The sequence below is a fragment of the Aythya ferina genome (assembly GCF_964211825.1).
Source record: "Aythya ferina genome assembly, chromosome: 14".
NCBI lineage: Eukaryota > Metazoa > Chordata > Aves > Anseriformes > Anatidae > Aythya > Aythya ferina.
In genome coordinates this window covers 5,227,824-5,248,425 of record NC_140312.1, presented here as the reverse complement: position 1 = coordinate 5,248,425, position 20,602 = coordinate 5,227,824, and the positions used below count along the sequence as shown (strand labels likewise).

General features: G+C 44.3%; 1 protein-coding gene across 2 annotated transcripts in view; it reads left to right on the top strand.

Annotated features, from left to right (window-relative positions):
* The window catches only part of ADAMTS2 (ADAM metallopeptidase with thrombospondin type 1 motif 2), a 178,983-nt gene that overhangs the window by 100,104 nt on the left and 58,277 nt on the right, over positions 1-20,602 (top strand). For both annotated transcript variants that reach the window (XM_084535586.1, XM_084535587.1), the window contains one exon: positions 16,966-17,168. In XM_084535586.1, the coding sequence (XP_084391712.1) occupies positions 16,966-17,168 (203 nt within the window). The remainder of the gene's footprint in view (positions 1-16,965; positions 17,169-20,602) is intronic.

Below are 20,602 nucleotides of genomic sequence, written 5' to 3'. Positions count from 1 at the left end.
AGGCGGGGTGGCCAGTCTGATAACCAATTTCTAGTTATTTATTTTCTGTGTGCTATCTTTATGTAGATACAAGACTATTCTTGTCTTTTCCATTTTGCTTATCATTATTGCTGTTTAATGTTAAATGATCCAAGGGAATACACAAAATGAGGAAATCTTGGAAACCTCTCCTCAGGGTGTTGTGGAGCGCGTATATGGGAATGCACAGTTTAATTAAGACTACCTGGCAGACATTCAGGCAAGGGAGGTCATGCTTAAGTAATTTGCTGGAGTTGTTCGAGGATATAACTGCCACAAGAGATAAGGGGAAGGCGGTGAATGTGGTATATTTAAATTCTGAAGGAGGTTTCTGCAACCAGAATGAGCGTCCATGCTGCGGTCTGGCACGAGAAGCGCGGGGCAGTGACAGGGACAGCACGCAGGACTGGGTCCGCTGGGAGACAGCGTATGAATAGGTCTTGCTAATCTCATGTGGTGTTTTGAAGTCCCACCTCTATTGCTGTGTGCACTGGGGAAGGCACTGTGTTGGAAATAATGCACCACGAAGTGGGACAGCTGAGGAAGCAGAGAGCATCTGCAGGTTTGAGTGGAGAAGGAGGCGCCTGGTGGAAGGCACATTGGAGAGAAGGGGGCTGCTCACCCCTGGCATGCTGCCTACTCCCCATCTGGCATCTGGAGCCTGCCCCACGTGAGAAGCTGGGTGTTTCTGTCTGATCCTCGTGTCCCTGGCCCTGTTCAGCTGCCACCAGTGCCCCTTGTGGAAGGGAGCTGGGCAATCCCACCCCACCTGGGCTGTATGCACCTGGATGGGGAATGAAGGATGGGATATATACTGGGAATTATCCATCCCGTGGCTGGGCGTCCTGCCTTGTGTCAATGTGCTGGTGGCCCTGCTCTGACCTGCTGTGTCTGGGTGGCTGTAGAGGACCATGCCAGGATTCCCATGCCGAGAGCCAGCAGTCACTCCAGGTCAGAGCTGGAGCACTTCACACACGTGTACACAATGCAGGCAGCCAGGGGAATCTCCTCCCACTGCAAAACAAGGGATGAACCAAGCAGACAGTTTGGTCACACCGTGGTATATATTTATCCAGGTGCTCATGCTACATAAGTATAGAGGAGGTTTAATCACACATAACAGTGAATTGTATAAGAACCAAGCAGCAGGATTAACTGTGATTTAATGGGAACGGTTTATTTTATTGCTTTTAAACAAATTGACAGGTTAGCACTGGCTCCTTAGACGTGGCAGCACCCCATGCTAAGCCTGAGTGACAGAAGATTTGAGTGGTTTCAGTATTAAAACATTGAGAGAGGCATTTTGCAGCCCTGGACCCAGTTGATATGATGCTAAGAGGCCCCCAACTTCCCAAATCTCAGAAGAACTGCAAAGTTAAGCACAGTGTTCCTCAGCTTCGACTTTAAACTTTTAAATTCCAACCTGCCAGGCAGTCGTAGTGGGTTTCTTCTGAATCTGAGTTACTTTACACGCGTAGTTTTATTAGATGAGACTTTCCTTAGCCATGTCAAGCACGAAAGGCTGAGTATAAATAATGTGTTTAAAAGTTGCGTAGAACTACTGCCTCTAAAACAATGTGTTGCTCTGAAATTGCCAATTAGAGCTCCTATTCGTTTTGTTGTGGAAGATGTGCTCTGACAGCTTACCTTTTTTCATATTAGGAAATAGAAAATCCTGGTTGTTTCTCACATTTCTAATTGACATTCTAAAGAGGCACATTCAGTGCAGAGATGTGCATGAGCTAGTGAGTTTTATTGGGTTTTAGTTATGGCTAATAAAACCCATTTTCTGCACAGTTATTTAATTTGCATCTGTAATTGCTGCAGTTGTACATAAATTAGACATGCGATCGGAAGCTTAATTCGGCTTGTCTGCTCCTTATGCTACATCCATAATTATACATCTTTGCTAACTTCATGTTAGGAAGCAGACATTTACAGAAGTTTGAGAAAACAGTTGGCTCCAGGAAAAAATGGCTTGTTGCTATCAGCTGCTATTGCTAAAGCCCAGCCAGGAAGCAGGGAAGGGGAGGATGCAAACTGGGATCTTAGAGCCCAGGAGCAGCTCCCGACTCTTTCAGGGAGCAGGAAATCTGGGGAGGCTCAATTAACTGCTAATTTACAGGCTGCTTAGATTTCCTAGAGGACATTTACATCCCTAGGAGACCATGGATGGTTCCTAGGTAGACCTAGAGAGATTCAGCACAGAACCACCAGCGGCCTGCAGCCCAGGCTCCCTGCAAGGGGCTTTATTCTTTGTCACTTGGCTCTTTCTCTCTGATCTGTCCACTTTGCCTCACAAATACCTTTTTTTTTTCTGACCCCACACTTCTGTTCTGTCAACACCCTTTTTTTTGGCCTCTTCCCTTGCAGATATTTGCTGGCATTTCCCTTCCTGGTGTAGCCCTTGGAAGTGGAACTCCTCTCCCCAGGCCCAAACAACCCAGCTCCCCCCTCACACACAATCTGGCTCGAGCTGTTTCCCTGCCCAGATGGTTACCTAAAGAACCTGCTGGGGTTCTGCCACGACTTGCCTTTGGGGAAGGGTGGTTGTTTTCTGGAAATTAGTCCGAGTCACAAGGAGAAGGTGGAAACGTGGCTCCGCTGAAGTGAAGCAGCTGGTGTCAGTGGGGCTGCACGTTGATCACCAGCTGCTGGGCATGTGTTTGGTTTTGTTGAGATAGCTCCAGGTAATAGCTGGCTTGAGCTAGATCCAAGCCTGGAAGACTAGAAAACGCCGGCTGAGGAGCTGCATATGCAGCTGGATGACAAAGTACATTTTTACCCTCTCTCTGCCTTGACTGATGCAACCAGAGGGTTTCTGCAGCAGGCCTCATTCTCCCTGGGTGATTTCAGGACATTTCTGCAAGACCCCATGCTGTACTCTATAGGAATGTTTTTCATCTTTTCACATGGAAGTTCAATCGGTTGCCTTAGTTTCTCTGTTGTGAGGCTTCAAATGGACCTGAAATTTGTGGTGTTAAGAAATAATTCTGGCAGGTTCATGCTTCAGACATTTTGTTCTGTACTGACTTTCCTCGTACTTTAGATGATCCAAATACTAGTGTGCTCTTTTGTCTCCCAGAACATTGCTTGGATTTCCAGATAAGTTTTTTAAACATAATATTAATGTGATTGTCTGAAATTATTCAGCTCCATGAGCATAAAACCCTAATTCTTCAGCTAAGGTCTTCATTTTGGGGAAAAAAGGGCAGTATTTATTTGAATATCAAGTGCTGTCTGCAACCCTCTGTCTGAAATTCAGATCCTCCCTGTAGAGCAGATGCTACCCACATCTCCCTCTTTATCTTTTCATTCTCTTAACACTGTAAGGATGACCCAGCTGAGCCTGCCCCGGTGGCTGATGCCATGGTTCTGCCTCCCTGCCACCCCCATGGCCCCAGCGCTGAGCCCCTCAGCTACAGCTCGGTGAAAAGAGGTGACTGAAACTCCTGCCATGTGTAATGGCTGCTGCACTAATTTCACACTGCTGCTTGACACTCCTGCTTTATGGTTCCAGTTTTAAAAGGTTTTTCTCTGTGCCAACTGCTTTGCTTCCCTTCTTTTCACATTGTGATTTTTTTTTTCCATTGTGTCCCCCCCCACTGCCCCTCATCCCCAGTGCAGCTGGATGCTCAGAATTGGTATTTCCTTACTTTTAGCAAGGCTAGAGTATTGGGATAATGCTGTCCCATTCAAATAGCCTTTTTGGGTCAAAAAGTAATAACTTAAACAGTCTGTGCAAAAGGCAAGCTCTGGGACTGGAGATCTCCCTCATGTTGCCTGGTTGCATCAAACGCCCACAGATAACAATCCTTTGGCAAGGTTCATCCCTACTTTGCACTCTGCCCTTTGGCTCTTTCTATGAATCAACCTCTTTAATGCACATTATACTTCAGAGAGCTAAGGCACAGACTAACTCTGCAACATTTGCAAGTTTGCAAGCTAAAGCTGCCTTCTGCCATTTGAAGATAAACACCCCCAGGCTCTTGCACACTTGCATGTCCTCTGCTGTAGCCTGAGCTGGTTGGGCTCTTCTGTTTTGTGGAGTCTACATTCACTGGAATGAAACAGGAGCCCCTGCTCCATTCTCTTTATTTATTTATTGATTGATTGCCCCTCTAAAAATTTAATTTGAAAATCATTTCAAAACAATCCAAACTTCATTTGGGGGAGCCAGTTATTCAGCAAGAGTTGCCCAGCTGCACTGCAGTATTTCAGAGTAAGACATCTTGGACTGAAACCAGAATGCAAGAAAGCTTTCTGAAAGCTTCTGAAATTTTAGAGATTAGCCAGAAATAGATTGGAAAGAGTGAAAAAGTAATAAATTCAAATTCTCTGAAGTTAAGAGAAGGATAGGAAAGGTCAGATGTAAAACTTTGCACCGAAAACAGCCTGGAGCTCAGATGAAAATAAGCTGGAGAACCAGGCAATGAGAGCACCTAGATACCAGCACCCTTTGCTTTCTTTTGAAGCTCCATGGGACAGTAGCAGCTGTTGATATGATTTTTCTAATAAAGTTGAAGCCTGTGAGAAAATGATGGGTATTGATTAGTGTCAGCCTCAATAAATACATTTCCGGCTCCCACACTGCAGAAGATCAAGCAGAGTCCTGCAAGTCCAAAATAATTGTTTGGGATTGTGGGGGCTTTGAGGGCACCAAAGCCAAGCAGAGCCTTTATTGACTGTGGTACTTTAATGTCTTTTTCGTGTTGCATAATTCAATAGAACTATTGTTGGCCAAATAAATGCAGTTTTGTCTGACTTTCAAAAACATTGCTTTTCGGCACTGTTCATGGTCTCAGATCTGTGTGAACAAATTCTATAGGTGGACTGAAGGAAACACTATTTGTGGTACTAATTTTGCCGAAGAGATACGTAGGAAACTATGCTTCTGGAGTACAATAATCTGTTGAAGAGACCCTGACACACAGAACGTGCATTTTTCAGTTACCAAAAGATGTTAGTTGTCCCTCCAGCCTTGCTTCCCCCATGCTGCCAGATGTCTCTTTATTTCTTTAAAGTAAATTCAGTTATTGCTTAACTTTGTTTAGCTGCATAAATTTCTCTTCTTTTTTGAGGTAATGGGAAAATGTAAAGAATTTATCTCTTGGACAACTGAAGTAATGTTTTTTTTTGCTCTGCCAGAATTGAGGATACATTCTGTTCTGACTTCAAGTAAGGGGACAACATTACTGTTTCTGTTAGCACAGCATGCGTTAATAATTAATATTTCCAGTGTTGGTATGATAAGTATTTTTATCTACAGATTTAGTTTTTTTGAAAGAATAAAGAATATGGTTATACTTATGCACAGCCTTTTACCTTTTGGTTCCTAAAATTAAACATAAGCTATGGTGTTAGAGCTGATGATTTGTGGGAAACTTTTGTATTTGTTCCCTTCGTTTTATTGTTTGTTGTTTAATTGATAACAGACTGTTTTGCATCAAGTAAACCATGAGCAGCTTGGTCGGCAAATCTTTTAACTAGGTAGAAACAGATGATGGAGTACAACTAACCACAACTAAGCGTTTGGATAAAACCCATAACTCATTGCAGAAGCACAGGATCTTGAGTTTTTACCAGTTTTAGATAGAAAGTGTTAATTACTGGGAACTTTTTCTACTTAAATCAGCAGAGCTCTCTGTTAACTTGATTACTCTAGTTTTGTAAGGCAAAGGGAGAGGCTTTTCCAGTGTTGGCTTTGACATTTCCAGTTTACTCTGTAGAAGTAACAAGTTAGAGGCTAAGTGGTCTTTATAGGCTGCTACAGTTCAACAGGCAGAAACTGTCTGAAGGTTTGGAGCGACTGTTTTTATCCTTAACAGCTTCTGCTGTTTCCCTAACAGCCATTGACTCATTTAGACTTCTCAGCATCAGTTTGGGTTTGTAACTCTTAAAGAGAAATTAATGAATTTGTTTAAATTGAATATCTCAGTTTGCTGTTGTTTCTGATAGCTTTCCAGTATGTCTAACTCCTATTAAAAACGGTTCTAACAGAAACATTAGCTAACATGAATTGTCCACCAACCCTCCAACCTCCATTATACCTTGTGAAAATACAGAATTCTTTCATGTTAGCTCCTGTTATATTCATATGTGTACATGTATGTAAAAGGCTTCCCAGCCCTTCTTACTGGACATTCTGCATTCACTTCCCAAGGTCTGATTTCATTTTCTGTGGTAAGAGTTGCCATTAATACTAACGAAATTTTATAACACTCTGCAAAGTGAATACAAATGCAGTTTCTGACCACTGTAGGCCTTATTTGCATTGGCAAAGATGATACTGTCTTTAATGTATGAGATAAATTCCTTGTTACATATTTCTTGAAAGGCTTTTATTTTGAGATTCAATGGGTCTGATTTGTCCCTGTTGGAGAAGTGCTCTAAAGCCTGCCAAGGAATATTACATCCTACCAGCTACATCTTATTTAATAGACAAATATCCTCAGTTTGATTAGGCTGCAAGCCAAACTGAAGGACAAATCAGACAACACTGAACACAACTTGCTTATCGATAAAACTTAAACATCCAAGGAAAAGATACGGAGGTCCTGAAATGTTGAGCGTCCCTTTGGAAGAAGAGAACAGAAGGTGGAAAGAGGCAAATGGAAACTCTTAGTAGGCCTTGCACTTGCAATTGAGCTGGATGATTTTTTATTCGTGTTAAAAGATGTTGAAGTTTCACTGACCTTCATACAGATAAAGAATGAAAAACTCTGAAATTGGGTTTCATGGCTGTGGGTTTGAAACAAACCATTTTCCTTCTTTCCTTTGCAATATCTTATATTTTTAAATGAGACTTTGAATTGAGACTTGAGGTGCTTGGTTTCATATCAAATGAGGAAAACGTGATTTCAGGTCAGCTGAAATGATTTGTTTCTTCGGTTTTAAAAATTTTCAGTATTTGAGGCCATTTGACCCCAAATGAATTAAAAATAACTTGGAACTGCCAGGAAACTAAACAACTGAAAGTTGACCTGGCTCTAATCCCTCCAAAGCCCATAGATATTAATGTTAAATTTATCTCAAAAAGAAACATTCAAGCCCTGCCCACACACATGGGGCAGCTGGGCGGCCTCGCAGAGCCAGGCTCCCATCTCCACCTGCTCTCCTGGAGGCAATGGGGAACCACAGCATGAAGACTGGCCTTGACTTCTTCTCACCTGCCTCTTTTTCAGTGCTATTTGGTATTCCAGCTTTTGTCTCTCGATTTGCTTTCACTTCTTGCATCCATCCAGCTGCTTTCCTTCCTCCCTTTTCCTCTTCTCTACTTCCTTCCCTCCATCACTCTCCATTCTTGATCCATCCTCCAAAAAAAGTGCTGCAGTTTGAAAGCCTCTATTCTCAGCTGTTGTCCTTGGGACCCATCTCACACCCACACGCCTCAATAGGAACAGGCAGTGTTTAGCAGTTTGCCTTTTGTAGGACCTGACAGAGCCAGAGCTCTGTCTACGAACGACAAAAGAAGCCCTTGCCCTTGATTTTGAAATGCCTTGAGAATAAACCTCTTGTGCTTCCACTGGAGCAGAGACTGGCTCTGTCTCAGGGTTTTCTGCTGTCATTTTTAAGTTCAAGAAATGCACGCTTCCTCCAAGTTAGCTGTGTCTTTCTTACAGTCTTTAATCAATTGCAGCTGGTTTTGTTATTACAGAAAGTCCAGGCAGATTTAGCAGCATGGGTATTTTCAAAACATAGGTAAAATTATAACTCCTTCTTGCTCTGATTCAAGTCCTGCCAGTGTAAGTAGCCAAGGCGCCATATATTGCTTTGCCATTGCTCACGCTGCCTGGATGATGTTTTCTTCTCGTTAAATTAGCATTTTTTTTTCCTGAGTGACTGATGGTTTCTGGTATAATATTCTGAGATGTTCAAGAACTTGGTTGAATTTATAGGTAGTTCAAACCGCGCACATTTTTCACCCTAGGATTTGGAAAACTTTCTTCCTATGCTTTCCTTCACAATGTGAACACAGCAGACTGTTTACTTTGTCTAATTAAAAGATCATTATGATTATACAGAAGACCAAGAGCTGTTTGCATTGTCGTTTGTGTGATTCATTAGTTACATTGATGAGATTTGTGCTGCTTGTTACTTGACATTGGATCCTTTACTACTTTGTGAGACTTCACGTCTCCCTCAAGAGCTCCCCTGTTCAAAGGGTGGTAGAGTCCTACTTCAAAACTTTGCCGAAAGACAAGGTTTGTTGGTCAGTGGCTCTGGCTAAAAAGCACTGGAAAGATGTATATTTGCTTCAGATGCTATTTTTCAGTAATATTTCCAATGAGGTATGGTTATTGTATGTATTTTTTTGCATCTTCTCTCTCTTTCCTCTCTCCTCCCCTAGCTTTGTGTAGGAGCTCAACTTTTTTTAAACCTGTTTTTTAATGTTTGTTTGTTAAACTGTAATTAAAATTAACTTCCCCTTCATGCAGAATAGTTGGCTTATGGAAAGACAACTGCCATTCCCCGTAACCTGTTGTTATTCAAGTCCTGTACCGTGGTTTGGCATTTCATTCTGTTAAAAATGCAAGTGAGATTGTTAGACGTGTCACCTACAAAGCTGGGGGGTCGGCTGGGCAGCTGATTTAATGTGCTAATTTGCTGTAATTTAATCATGCTTGGAATATGGATCATGCATTGAGTATCTCGGTGGCGGCCTCGGGCTCGAGTGGCCCATAAACACTTCGTTAAAGCTTGGCAGGGGGATGGAAGTTGTGGGTGAGATGCTCATCCCTTGTTCTGAGAGAAGCAGAAGGGTTTGGGGCTTGGGGTTTGGGGTGTCAGAGGGCAATAAGTGGTATCAGGTGGCATCAGAGGGCCTGTATATGGCCTCCTGGCCTAGGCCTCTCCACTCCTCCAGCCCTGCTTCACCACAGGCTGTGGAGCCGCCGTGATGCATCTCATGCCGTGCATGGGGGCTTGGAGGCTTGGTGCTGTGTGTCCGAGCTCCACACCTTAATTTATTGTTCATTAGCTGCCGATGAGCTTGAGAGAACAGAGTTCCCTTTTGTAGCTCCGTGGGACGCATTGAGAGGAAGCCCTGTGGCACGCCTGCAACGCCTGCGCTTGGATGCTCGTGAGCCACGTTCCTGGGCCGGGCGAGGGCTGTGTGAGCGGGTGGGATGTGGTGAAGTGGGCAACATGTGCGAGTCACAGGCTCTGCAACACAGGCCAGTTTACAATGACTTGCCAAAATATTTGCAAGATAAGCATTTCCCAGATGCAATCAATTAAGTCAGTGAAACTTCGAGGTTGGCCCATAAATTAATTTTCTACAGGGTAGCTTTTTTGCCCTTTTTGAGCTTAGTTTTAAGCGCCGAGTTATAAACATCTTGCTTATTCATTGTTTGGTGCTGAATCGTGCAACCTGCATTTGCTTTAGTAAGGATGACAGCTGAAAATGTTCTGAAGGATGAGTTTTGCTGTTGGAAAAACTTTATGTTCAGTTCTCAGAACGCTCCATTTCAGCAAGGTCACACTGAATGGTTTGCCTGGTTGGTTTGCCTTTCTTTTCAATGCACCTTTTTGACTATTATGTTGCAATATGAAAGTTGAAATTGTAACACAAGATGTTTCACCATTTTGAAAAAAAAAAAAAAAAAAAAAGTATGTTTTAGTCCAGGATATTATATTACCTTGCTATCACTTAATCTTTTAGCAGTGCAATTACCTCTCATCTTTGTGTTGCTCATTGTGTGACTGTGGCCCTGATGAGATCAATTTAGTTTTCAACTTTTCTTTTTAGTATTGTAATACCTTTCCTCTCTGTTGTGCCGTGCCAGAAAAGTCTCCTTGGCAACAACCCGCTGGGGTTATTCTTCGTGTCTCTCGCCTGGCTGTTTGCCACAGCATCCACCTGGCCATTGTCACTGCACTAATTGGTTTATCCTTTGGAAACGACATTTCTTCTTCAGTTTTCAAAGTTCTCCCAGATTTTGCCACTTCAGTAGGTTTCAACTTTGTTATCCTTTGTGACTCTGGTTCAGGCAGACTCTTGAGCATGTCTCCAGATTTGAAGCCACCATACCATTGTGTAGGTGACAAGAAAAGAAGAGCCTGGCAAGCAGCCCGCCTGCACTCAGTATGCTGGTGTGCTGCTAATGTGCATTCATTTTGCAAATATGGGACAATTTTCCTAACCCAGGAAGTTTACAGGAATGCTCTGTTAGGCCCAAACATGCAGTATTCGAAGTACTTTGATCTCGTAGTGGTTTCACGTGCTGGGACCTGGTCATTCCAGGAGGATTTCAGCTGCTGTGCCTGCTGGCCTTCCTGCAGCTGGAGGCCGGGAGGCTGGAGGTTTTGGAGCCTAGGCTCCCCAGTACCTGTGGCAGACTGCCCACCGATGGGTGGAAGGTGGAGCAGGCTCTGTGTTAACACGCGATCCAACCAGCCACGGCAGTAATGTAAATTAAGAGGCAGGGAGCTCATAATGAGATCATATGGTTAGCAAGGCATGCAGCCCAAAAGTTTCCGTCTGAATTACTCGTCTTTGCAGATAAGGGCAGGACTGGGATTTGTAACCTCTGTGAGGATGCCTGCTGCATGCCTGGTCTTTAGACTACTGGTGTGGTCTTGCTTTTGGTTTATGTAAAAAAGTGGACGAGAAGGAATTTGAACACACACCCAAAGAGAGTTCTGCTGTGATAATTGCTCTTGGGTAAGGGTTTACCAGGTAGCAGCCACTGTGTTAACCTGAGATTCAAGAAATCAGATGAAATCCTCTGAAAATTGAGTTCCAAGTTAAAATTGTGCTGAGGCAACATCCTCTTGGGGATGCCCTTCTAAACAGGGCCAGCTTTGTATCATGTGCCGAGTGTACTGTGTGTGATTCACTTCTCTTGTTTAGCCCTTTTTCAATTAGTTTTCACCTCACAGGAGCTCTTTTCCATTTTAATTCACGTTGTTGGATTTACCCAGTTCTCATATGAATGATATATAGCAGAAAGGTCTGAATGCAGACTGTAGTATGAAAAAGGGATTTATAAATTATGAAAGTCCTGTGTAGCTGAGCAGGTTAGCAAGGGGGAGAAGAAAGGCAAATAGAGGACATTTGGAAAACAAAGCAAAGAAGAAGGTGAGCAGGGCTGCATAAACAGCAGAAATCAGTAAAAAGAAAATAAGTCAAAGAAACTTGATTAGCAAATGAACAAGACACATCATGAGTGCATGCAACAGGATGGAATAACAAAAACCCAAACAGACGAACTTAAAACAGGAGAAAAAATTGCCAGGAAATAAAGAGTAAGATTTGTTGACTGTTGTTTGTTGCCTCAGACCTCCATGGTGTGGAGGACAAACAGGGATTTTGGCAGAATACACGAATGGGCTACTGGGGGGCTGACTGGGGAGTCAGTCAACACAGAGGACAGGCACAACAGAAGCCTACAGCGTGGGGTGGCAGGGAGCGTTGCAGAAAGATGACTTGTGATTTAAAGTGCTATTCCCCAAAGAGCAGTTCTTTGTCAAGCTGTCGAGGGTGTTTGGTACTTTTCCAGAGGTGCAGATGTACTCGAGCAGTGGGAAGCTGAGAACTGCAGCAAGTCCATCCCGCCTGCCTGTGCTTCCCTGCCACGGAGCCTGGTTCTCTGCATTTGCAGCACCGAGTGATGGATGGCCTCACACCTCCGCTGTGACTGCAAGTCTCGGCCTTGGGGTTGCGTTGTCACCTCCTGCATTGCAGCTGAGCGGTGTGGAGCCCAGGGTGGCCACAACGGTGCTGCACACACAGATCTGATGCCACCGCAACACGATGGGCTCCAGCTGGGCTTCCCCAGTGTTCAGTCTGAGTCACCGGGGTTAATGAGAAGAAACAAAAAAAAGCCAGCGTTCTGCAGCAACTGACATGAAAAAATGGGAAGCTGGGAGTCCCTGCAGAAGCGTGTCCTGGGAATGGAGATGAGCAGCACATCAGCAAGTTAGAAATGCTCAGCCTCGTGAGGCTGCAGAAGAGGAGCTCAGCATTCGGCTCAGGTGTCTGCCTGCTCCCACCGTGACAGATGAAGTGGCCGCAAAAGCAAACAAGCTGCATATGAAATGGTGGTTGGCCGGTCTGAATGCTGCACACTCATGTTTGAGATGAAATTCCAGTGGGCTGCTCTGCTGACAAGCCACAGCTGATATCTGTGAACAAGTCACGCAGTTTAGTCTCCCAGCTGCCTGTCCTGGTCTCTTTGCTGGGCTTTTCATAAAGTTGCCTTTCCCCTACCAGAAGGAGAAGGTAAAAAAAAAAAAAAGGAGGAAATGCTTTATTAGGACAATATCGCTGCTGTGAGACTGGGGAACCCTACAGCTGATACTATTTTTAAAGTGCAATAGCTTCGTAAGGGACTTGTAAGAACTGTAGGTGCAGCTGTATTTCCCTGAGCCTTTTTGAAAGCGGTCAGGAAAAAAAAAAAACAAAACAAGATCACAAGCCAGCAACTGTACTTTTGGTGGATGTCCTAAAGGGAGTGACAGAAAACACAGGGAGAGGCGGTTTTCATGGCAGGCAGCGTTCATGCTTCAGTAACTCCCAGCATCTGTTAGAGTTTTGACTGCTGCGATGGGTAAGGCAGAATCTCCGAAGATGTCACATAATTAGGTTTCTGTAAAGCACGTGATATCAAAGATTAATGAGCGAGGCGAAATTTCCTGGAAAATAAAGTGTTGTCAGAAATCCTGAACAGTCACAGATGGAAAATTCTTGCATGGGACAAGCAGGGTAGCTTGGGGGTGTCCAGTCTTAAGGCTGCGATGCTGCGGCTGGCAGATGTGACCTGAAGTCCTGCAAAGGCAAACCCGATGTTTGTGTGAATTTTCCTTGTCTTAGAGATGGGGATTAGACCAGAAAGCTGTGTGATTCTGGGTGCACAGTATAAAGACCTTTCCTCTTTAGGTTCCAATGTGCTTTTCATATATTAACAAATCATTGGGACTGGCACAGCTGGGGACACTGTCTGAGTCAGCAAACGAGTAGCACTTCACTGCTTAGGATAAGTTTGCAAATACAAATAGTAGGATAAGTTAGGATGCCTGCATTAACTGCAAGCAGAAGTGAAGGATACCCAAAAATCTCAGGCTGCAGAATTGAGCTGGGTCGTACACATGCTTTTCCCTCGGCAGGCTCTGCCTCCCAGCTCTCAGCTGCCTGCTGCATCCTCCAGCATCGCAGGGAAGTCTGTGTCAGAGGCAGGAACACAGCCCAGGTTGCCTGGCTCCCATTTTTATGCTTAAGCCAGACGCCCAGGTTTTCCTTCTATCAACAACTTGGCCACTTATACTGAGCTGGAAGAAGGTCCGCAGCATTAGGAGAAAGTCACTGAATGATCAGTTATTTTTTTAGCTGGCTTTAAAAAAGACTTTTTGAGGGATTTGTGGGTGAACTGTTACAGCGGTGCTGTCCTGTGATTTATTCTGGATGATTAGCAAAAGAGAAAAATACAACCCTGTCTCTCAGTGTTTAATTTTCAGAAATGTGTTTTTTTTTCCTAGTGGGAACACAGAGGAGGTTTCAACAGAGGCTATTGTTAGCCCCTGAGAACGCCAAGTGTCTGCTCTGGGGAGATGGAGAGCAAAGTTGGCACCAATAATTAGTGGCTGATGCACTGATTTGGCAAAAGTTGCTGAAAATGGACATATGATGGAGAGGTCTTGGGGTGATTTAGTAAAGTGCAGTGCAGTTTGAGGTGACTTGTAGCATTATTGTGCAAAATGCAGGGGTGGTCAGAAGCAAGGTAATGTGGAAAATATGAAGGAGGAGTTTAGTGTCTTATTTATTTCATTGAGTTCTTATCTTTTCTGGCATATTATTAAGAGTACAACAATACAACAACAAAATTAACAGTATAAATAAAAAAAGTTGAGATGCCAAAACCTGGCAAACTTCTCATTTACTATAAATGCAACTTTGTTTTTCTCCCACCGCAGGAAAATAGAGGTTTTAATTAGATTTGGGTGCAGCTGTCAGTTGAGTAAACTTCTTGTGGCTGTAACGTAGCATGGGCCAGCAAATCCAACCCTTTGCCATCCAGGAGGCTGGGCGGCAGAGCAGAGCCCGAGCAAGCTGCGTGATGTCGGGCCGTGTGTGGAGCAGCCCCCGCTGTCCCGGGAGAGCTGCCCGGGGAAGGACAGCCAGCGGGAAGTCGGGATGTGAATCAAACCCCTCGCAGCTGCTGTCGTAAATATCCAGAGCTCTGCTGCTGGTCTGAGGCAGACTCCAGCCGGCTGGGAAGCACGGCAGGGCCGTGCCTCTGAAGTACCAGTGCCTGCCGGCCGAGCTGTCTTGGAGGGGCAGCGATAAGTGTGAGTGTGGTGAGTTTTTATGCTCTGAGCAGAATGTAAAGTGGTTGGTTGGCACCCACTGGCAGCGAGATGAATCCCAGGGAGCCTCCTGGTCACTCTTCCCAGGAGCCAGCAGGACTGTCGGGTGCCAGTGGGACAGCGGTGAAAGGAGCAGAGGGAGAGCAGGCAGTTTCACTGCAGGTTGGTAAGTGCAGGATGCTAGGATCGCGTTTTGCCTCTGGCTGATTTACTCACAGCAGGAATAAAGAAACCACACGAGGAGTTAGCTTGACTTTGACACATCAGGGAAAGAAATGAAAGCACAAAAGCTTTAGATACCTTGACAGCCACCCATCCACCAAAACAAAGGCATGGCAGCTGAGGCTGGCAGGCCCCCAGCCATCAGAGCTGCCCATCTGCAGCCTCCACCAGCCCCGTCTGCAGCCGCACCGCAGGGCTCAGGCTCTCCCCCGCCTGCTGGTTTGCAATATCACGACTGATAGCTTTGGCCTTGCTGCTTATTGCTGTGTTTTTTTGTGTGAGAGGCAGAGAGAGGACACGACCTGCAGCCCCTGCCAGCCCGTTCTTACTTTTCTAGAGGGCTTATAAGAGTTATTGTCAAATTTTACAGTAACTGTGATTTGCCTTGTGGATCATGAATGCATGATTGCCCCGTGATCCCATAGCGAATCTCCTGAGCCCACTGTGATAGCTAAGTAATTACTTCTGGGAGCTAGCAAGAATTAAAACTGAGGCTTTCCCAGTGGAGTAAACCATGAGATAGGGCTGGTGCTGGCTGCTGGCTGGCTTAGAGCCCTGCCAAAAGGCTCTCTTCATCGCTGCCAGGCCAGACGCGTTCCCCTCCATGGCAAAGCTGGGCTCTGTGAGAAGAGCAAATTTTCATGCTGAATCACGGATTCTGACCAGCCTAATCTTAAAATCTTGCATCCCCAGGAGCAGAAGCTGCCGGGAGCTTTGGGGCTGGCAGAACATGGTGGTTGTGCTTGCTAGCTGCGTCAGGCACTGACCTCCCAGGAGAAGGACATGGGGGCCCTGTGGGGACATAGGGGCACCACATGGGGCCTTCTCTGTCTGTCTGGTGAGCGAGGAAGGAGCAGTGAGTGCAGCACAATTGCCTGAGGCTGTGGGTTTCATGCCAGGCCTGTCCTTTCTACACAGGCACAGGTGCCCTTCAGGGGCTGTGCCTAGAGGTCTCTTGCAGGGGGCACAGAGATGAGTGTTTCTGCAGCTCAGGCCTTGCACAGCAGACACAGGCTGAAGCCCAGGAGAAGGCACAGCAAAGGATGCACGCAGTGTGGCCGAGGTTAGAGGCCGCCTGTGCCTCCTGTCCTGGTGCCTGGAGGCCGCACGGTGCCGCACGTTGGCACCGCGGCATCACTCAGGGCCTGCTGAGGTGGCAACCTGAGGCCGCGGCCTTAAGGCAAGAGCCCAGATACTCTTGTAATGAGCCCCGTGGCCTGGTGACTCATTCCTCTCTACCCAAGCAGCCAGTTTTGATGTGAAAACTTCAATAAACGAAGATGGAGAATCCACTTTCTTTTGTAACATTTCCAAGAGTTGTTTCTTATTTCTCCTTTGAAGGTGATGGCTTTAGCTTCCTCCCTTTGCTTCTTATTATGTTGCTCTGAAGTGAGCGCTGGAAGCCTTTAATCAATCCACAGCGCTCTCGCTGCCTTTCTGAGCAAGTCTTTCTTCTGACATCCTGTGAAATGAAGAGATTCTTGTTGGGGCTCCCAGGACTCTTGTAATGCAAATGAAAATAATAATATTAACACTCATCATTGTTATTTTATGGGGTGAGATGTCAAGATTCCGTATTTTCACATTCATTTTTAGTGCCTAGGTGCCACATCAGGTGTACTCCGTCCTGTCAAAGTACAAGCTTTTCATATCGCAGGCACTATTAAAACCATTAGCAGTAATGTTGGCTGCTGTTGTGCCTGATGGATTGGTCTTTGACATGCAGTAATGCAAAGTGACATGACAAACAGGGAATGAAGAATGAAAAGCTGTTAAACAATTCCTGAATGTAGCTTGAAATGAATTCATTTTGTATCTAAAGTGTGTTCCTGATTTGTAACAATAAAGAGGATTTATGTCAGTGCTGTCGAATTACATCTGTGTACCTAGGAAAGAAGCTAATGTGATGAGGGGTGTGGGGTTGGTTTGTTACTACCTGCCTGAATATTAAAAAGTTATGTTAGCAACTTACCTTGAAATATGATTGTGGGCAGTAAAATCAGATTTAAAGTGTGTTATCTGCCTTTAATTGTGGTTCTGAAATCATGGATATCCTTGGTAGCATGGGACCCCTGAATGGTGTATTTCTGTTACTTTGAAGTACTTTGAAGCAATAATTATTTTACCACAAACAGCTCCATCAGTCTCATCAAGACATTGGTGTCTGTCCTTTTGGCTTTATATTTCTTTCACAATATTACTTTACAGAAAGTATTTCTTTTACTTTGCAAAGTAACTTTTGAGGTCAGATTTCTCTCTCTTGTTTAGGTCATTTTTAATTGTCATTAAGTGCGACTAACGCTGTTGCGTAACATATGGAACATAACTAAGGCTGCTGCTTCAAAATCATACCGGCTTAGCTGAGACCTGAGCCTGAACCGTGGCTGGTTGCTAACTTGTTTGTCTGTCTGATTTCAGCGGCTAACCTCACTAATTTGGATCGTCTCGACAGCGCATTGAGCCTCATTGAAGACCGGGTGCATAGATCAAGGCAGCGCTATCGAAGGCATGCGACGGATGATGATTACAACATTGAAGTCCTTCTGGGGGTTGACGACTCGGTTGTTCAGTTCCATGGGAAAGAACACGTTCAGAAGTACCTGCTGACCCTGATGAACATTGTGAGTACAGCCCTGCTAACTGCACTGCAGGAAGACAGCGAGGGGAGGGGGGATGTAGGTTGGCTGAGCCATTTGATTAAGACATCATAGATTTTTCTCATGGCAGGAGATAAAATAATTCTAGGAGCAAAATCCAGGCCACTTCTAGAAAAGCCAAAATGGGAGAAGGAAAAGAAGAAAAAGGGGCCAAGGAAGAAGCTGGCAGTGGGACTATTAAAATGTTCAAAGTCCTGCTTATGTGTTTTGATGGATGGTGGCATAGGGTCAGGGCCTCAGGTCCCTGGAAGTCCTTGCGTTTTAGATGTGTATTCCCTTATCCTAAGCTCCCTGCTGAAAAACATGGTTTGGAGAACTGTCTTCAAATATGGTTGTATTAGAAGCTTCGATTGGCTTATACATTTTTAAAACTGCTCAGTTAAGTTCTTTGATTCCTCAAGAATCGCTTCAGGTCCCAGGCCACCTACCTACTCCTTGTTCACACTGCAGGAAAATGTTATGCAGTCTTGCACTGAACTTTCTTAAATTGATTTAGTATTTAGTCTATGGCGGACACCTTTGGATTTCCTTCATTAAATATTTAATCTTGAGAACCACTGTCAGTGGTACTATATAATGCAGTAGTGATAAAAGCAGATAGTAGAGAATATTTGAAGGAACCATCTTCTCTTTGTAAATATCAGAGCAATAGGCTCACCCATAATAAGCAGCCCTCTAGTACCCCAGTCAGTAAGCAAGGCCTCTGTTTTGTGGGATAAGAATCAAGTTTTGAAAAATCATCTCTTTTATAGATCAAAATCAAAATGTGTTTATTCCTTTGGCCAAAAAACGGGAGTAAGTGGTAACCCCCTTCATAGGCAACTCATTCTGGCATGACTTTATTCCTTCTCATGCTCACCTGGAACAGAAGTCTGTTTTCGATAATATTCGCTTCTGTAAAAACTTTAAGTTAAGCAAATTTGTGTTCTTTGTGAAATGTTGTTGAATAAAAATTGTAGGTCAGCTCTGTTTTTGACAGGTAGACTAGGATTGCTGAAATGTACGTTAGGAGGATGGGGTGTCTGTAGGTGACTTCCTGGCATTGCAAACCGCAGAGGCAGATATATGGACAAAAATCTGTGCTGTTAGGTACATTTGCCTGGGATGTATTTCTTCTAAGATACATAGTTTAATTGTGAGGCTTATTTTTTGATTTCTTTACTGCATTCTTTTAACAATGTGTGGAATGTCAGTGTTTTTCATTTTAAATGAGAGGTGGAATACAGTTTAAGAAAATCCCTTGTGTGATATGAATTCAATTGACTGCCTTTTTATAACAGTGTTGTAAATAGTTAAAAATCTGCACTAACATTAGAGTTATAGGGTACTTGGTGTATACTCTGATGGCTGTAAATACATACATTCTAAACAGAAATGACATAGTGAATTTCATTTATTTGTGTGGTTTGTTTCCTCTGAGGCTTAAGACAGTCTACAGTGAAACAGATGGTTTTATATATCTCTAAATTAACAAGCCAAAGGGGCCAAACCAGGAATGTGGCAAAGAGGCTGAAATAGATTAACCAGGACTCTTTACTTATCATGTCACTTAAAACTATTTTTAAGAATTAAAATATACGGTAATGGTAAAGAAGCCATAAAAGTTCCAGCTCTGGAATATACTTGATCCTAACTTTAGCAAACCATCCAACACACAAATTGTAAGAAATAACAACTCTGAAGCATGCTGTCTCTGCAAGTGGTTTAGAAAGTGCAGCCTGTGTAACCGTATCCACAGGGCTGTAACAGCTCTTGGCACAGGCAGCAGTTGTTCTGTTGGGAGACGTGAGGTAGAAACGTGTCCTTTGGGGGCTGAGGATGAGGATGTGCTCCTTCCCTTCGTGTCCACGATGCGAGCAGCCTCTAGAGGAGGCGCTGGGAAGTCTTTGGCAGTCAGCAGAGTTGTCCTGATCTTTCCTTCATCAAAACTCAGCCAGTTTCTAGAGCCTATACTTTAAAAGAGCGAGGTAGTGGTGACCAGTCCTCTGTTTCCAGCTCTCTAAACTTTGTTCCAGTATGAAGAGGTAAGAGGGCTTTGTCACTGCAGGTACTACCTGTTACTGCGTGTATAAGGTAGGTTTCTGGTGAGGTACATAGATCCAAGGATAGCTGAAAGAGAAGAGATGGTTGCAAAAAATTCCATCTGTCTTTTAAATTCTGGTGAAAGATCCTACCATAGTCATCAGATTGTGTTTTCCCTGATGGTTTTGTGGGTGTAATCAATTCGCTTTGTACAGTAACAAGGCATTAAGCATAAAATCAATTAGTTTCGTACGGCAACAAGGTATTAAGCATAAAATCAAAGTGTACGTAGCAAATAAATAAACTAAATAGTGGAAGTATTTACTGGAGATAAGAGGGCAATTGAAAGGGTTGAATTTCTGTGGTTCCCAAAATAAAATAAATTCCAGGTGAACGCTCCCTCGTGCCCAGAGTCCCAGAGGCGTGATCGCTTTCCCAGAAGAAGCTCCCAGCAGGGCTGCCCTCCCCACTTCGCTTGATTTCACTGTGCGTGATGGTGTGAGCAGTTGTCCTTAATTAACTTTTCCCAGGGATCTTGGGTGGAACCCCACCACCGACCCAATCAAAACAATATATTTTTTTCAAGGCCAGCGCAACGACTTACTCAGTAAATCTGTTTTGTGCTGCTTAAGTGATGTGTTACAGTCCACACCTAAAAGCCATAAAGTGAGAAAAAACAGGGGCTGGGTGTCCTGGCTATCTTGAATAACTGTGCTAATATTTATCCCAATGTTTGGAAGTGAAGTCAGTCCCTAACGAATGGTGAGAGACGCCAGAGGATTTTGAACACTGGGCTGCAGCCACGTATCGCCTGTCTGTCCGCCAGCCATGTCACCGCAGCGAGCTAGGCCTCCTGCCACCTCGGTTTTATCCTCCAGTCATTTCCTCATACAAAAACTTTGCTCGCTCTTGACATCCCCTCTTCTCTGCTCAGCACCATCGGGGCAGTCAGTCCAGCTCTGGAAAAAAAAAAAGTCTTTGTTTTGTACTTCAGAGACCCTCGGCTGCCTCTTGCTTGCACCATTTTCTTTTGTGCATCATGCTGGGTTTCTTCCTGGGAAGGATATTAGCTTGCACAGTGTTCTGTGTTTCCAAGTGCGAGCCCACACATTGCACAAATTAACTTTGTATTTATAGCATGCAGGAGCGTTGCAACAGAGGAGAGATACTTGGGAGGTATCTCGCAGCCCTGTCGTTTACTCAAGAACATGGAAGGTAATTTAATTTCTGCAAGAAAGCGGCTAAAGAAGTCAGGGATTTTATCTGCTCCTACAAGTGTATGGGAAATATTAAAAAGCACTTGGCTAGAAGCGGCACTGGAGAATTATCTTGTTCATCGGAAACAAAGGGATTTCACTGCAGGAGGCTTTGGGAGG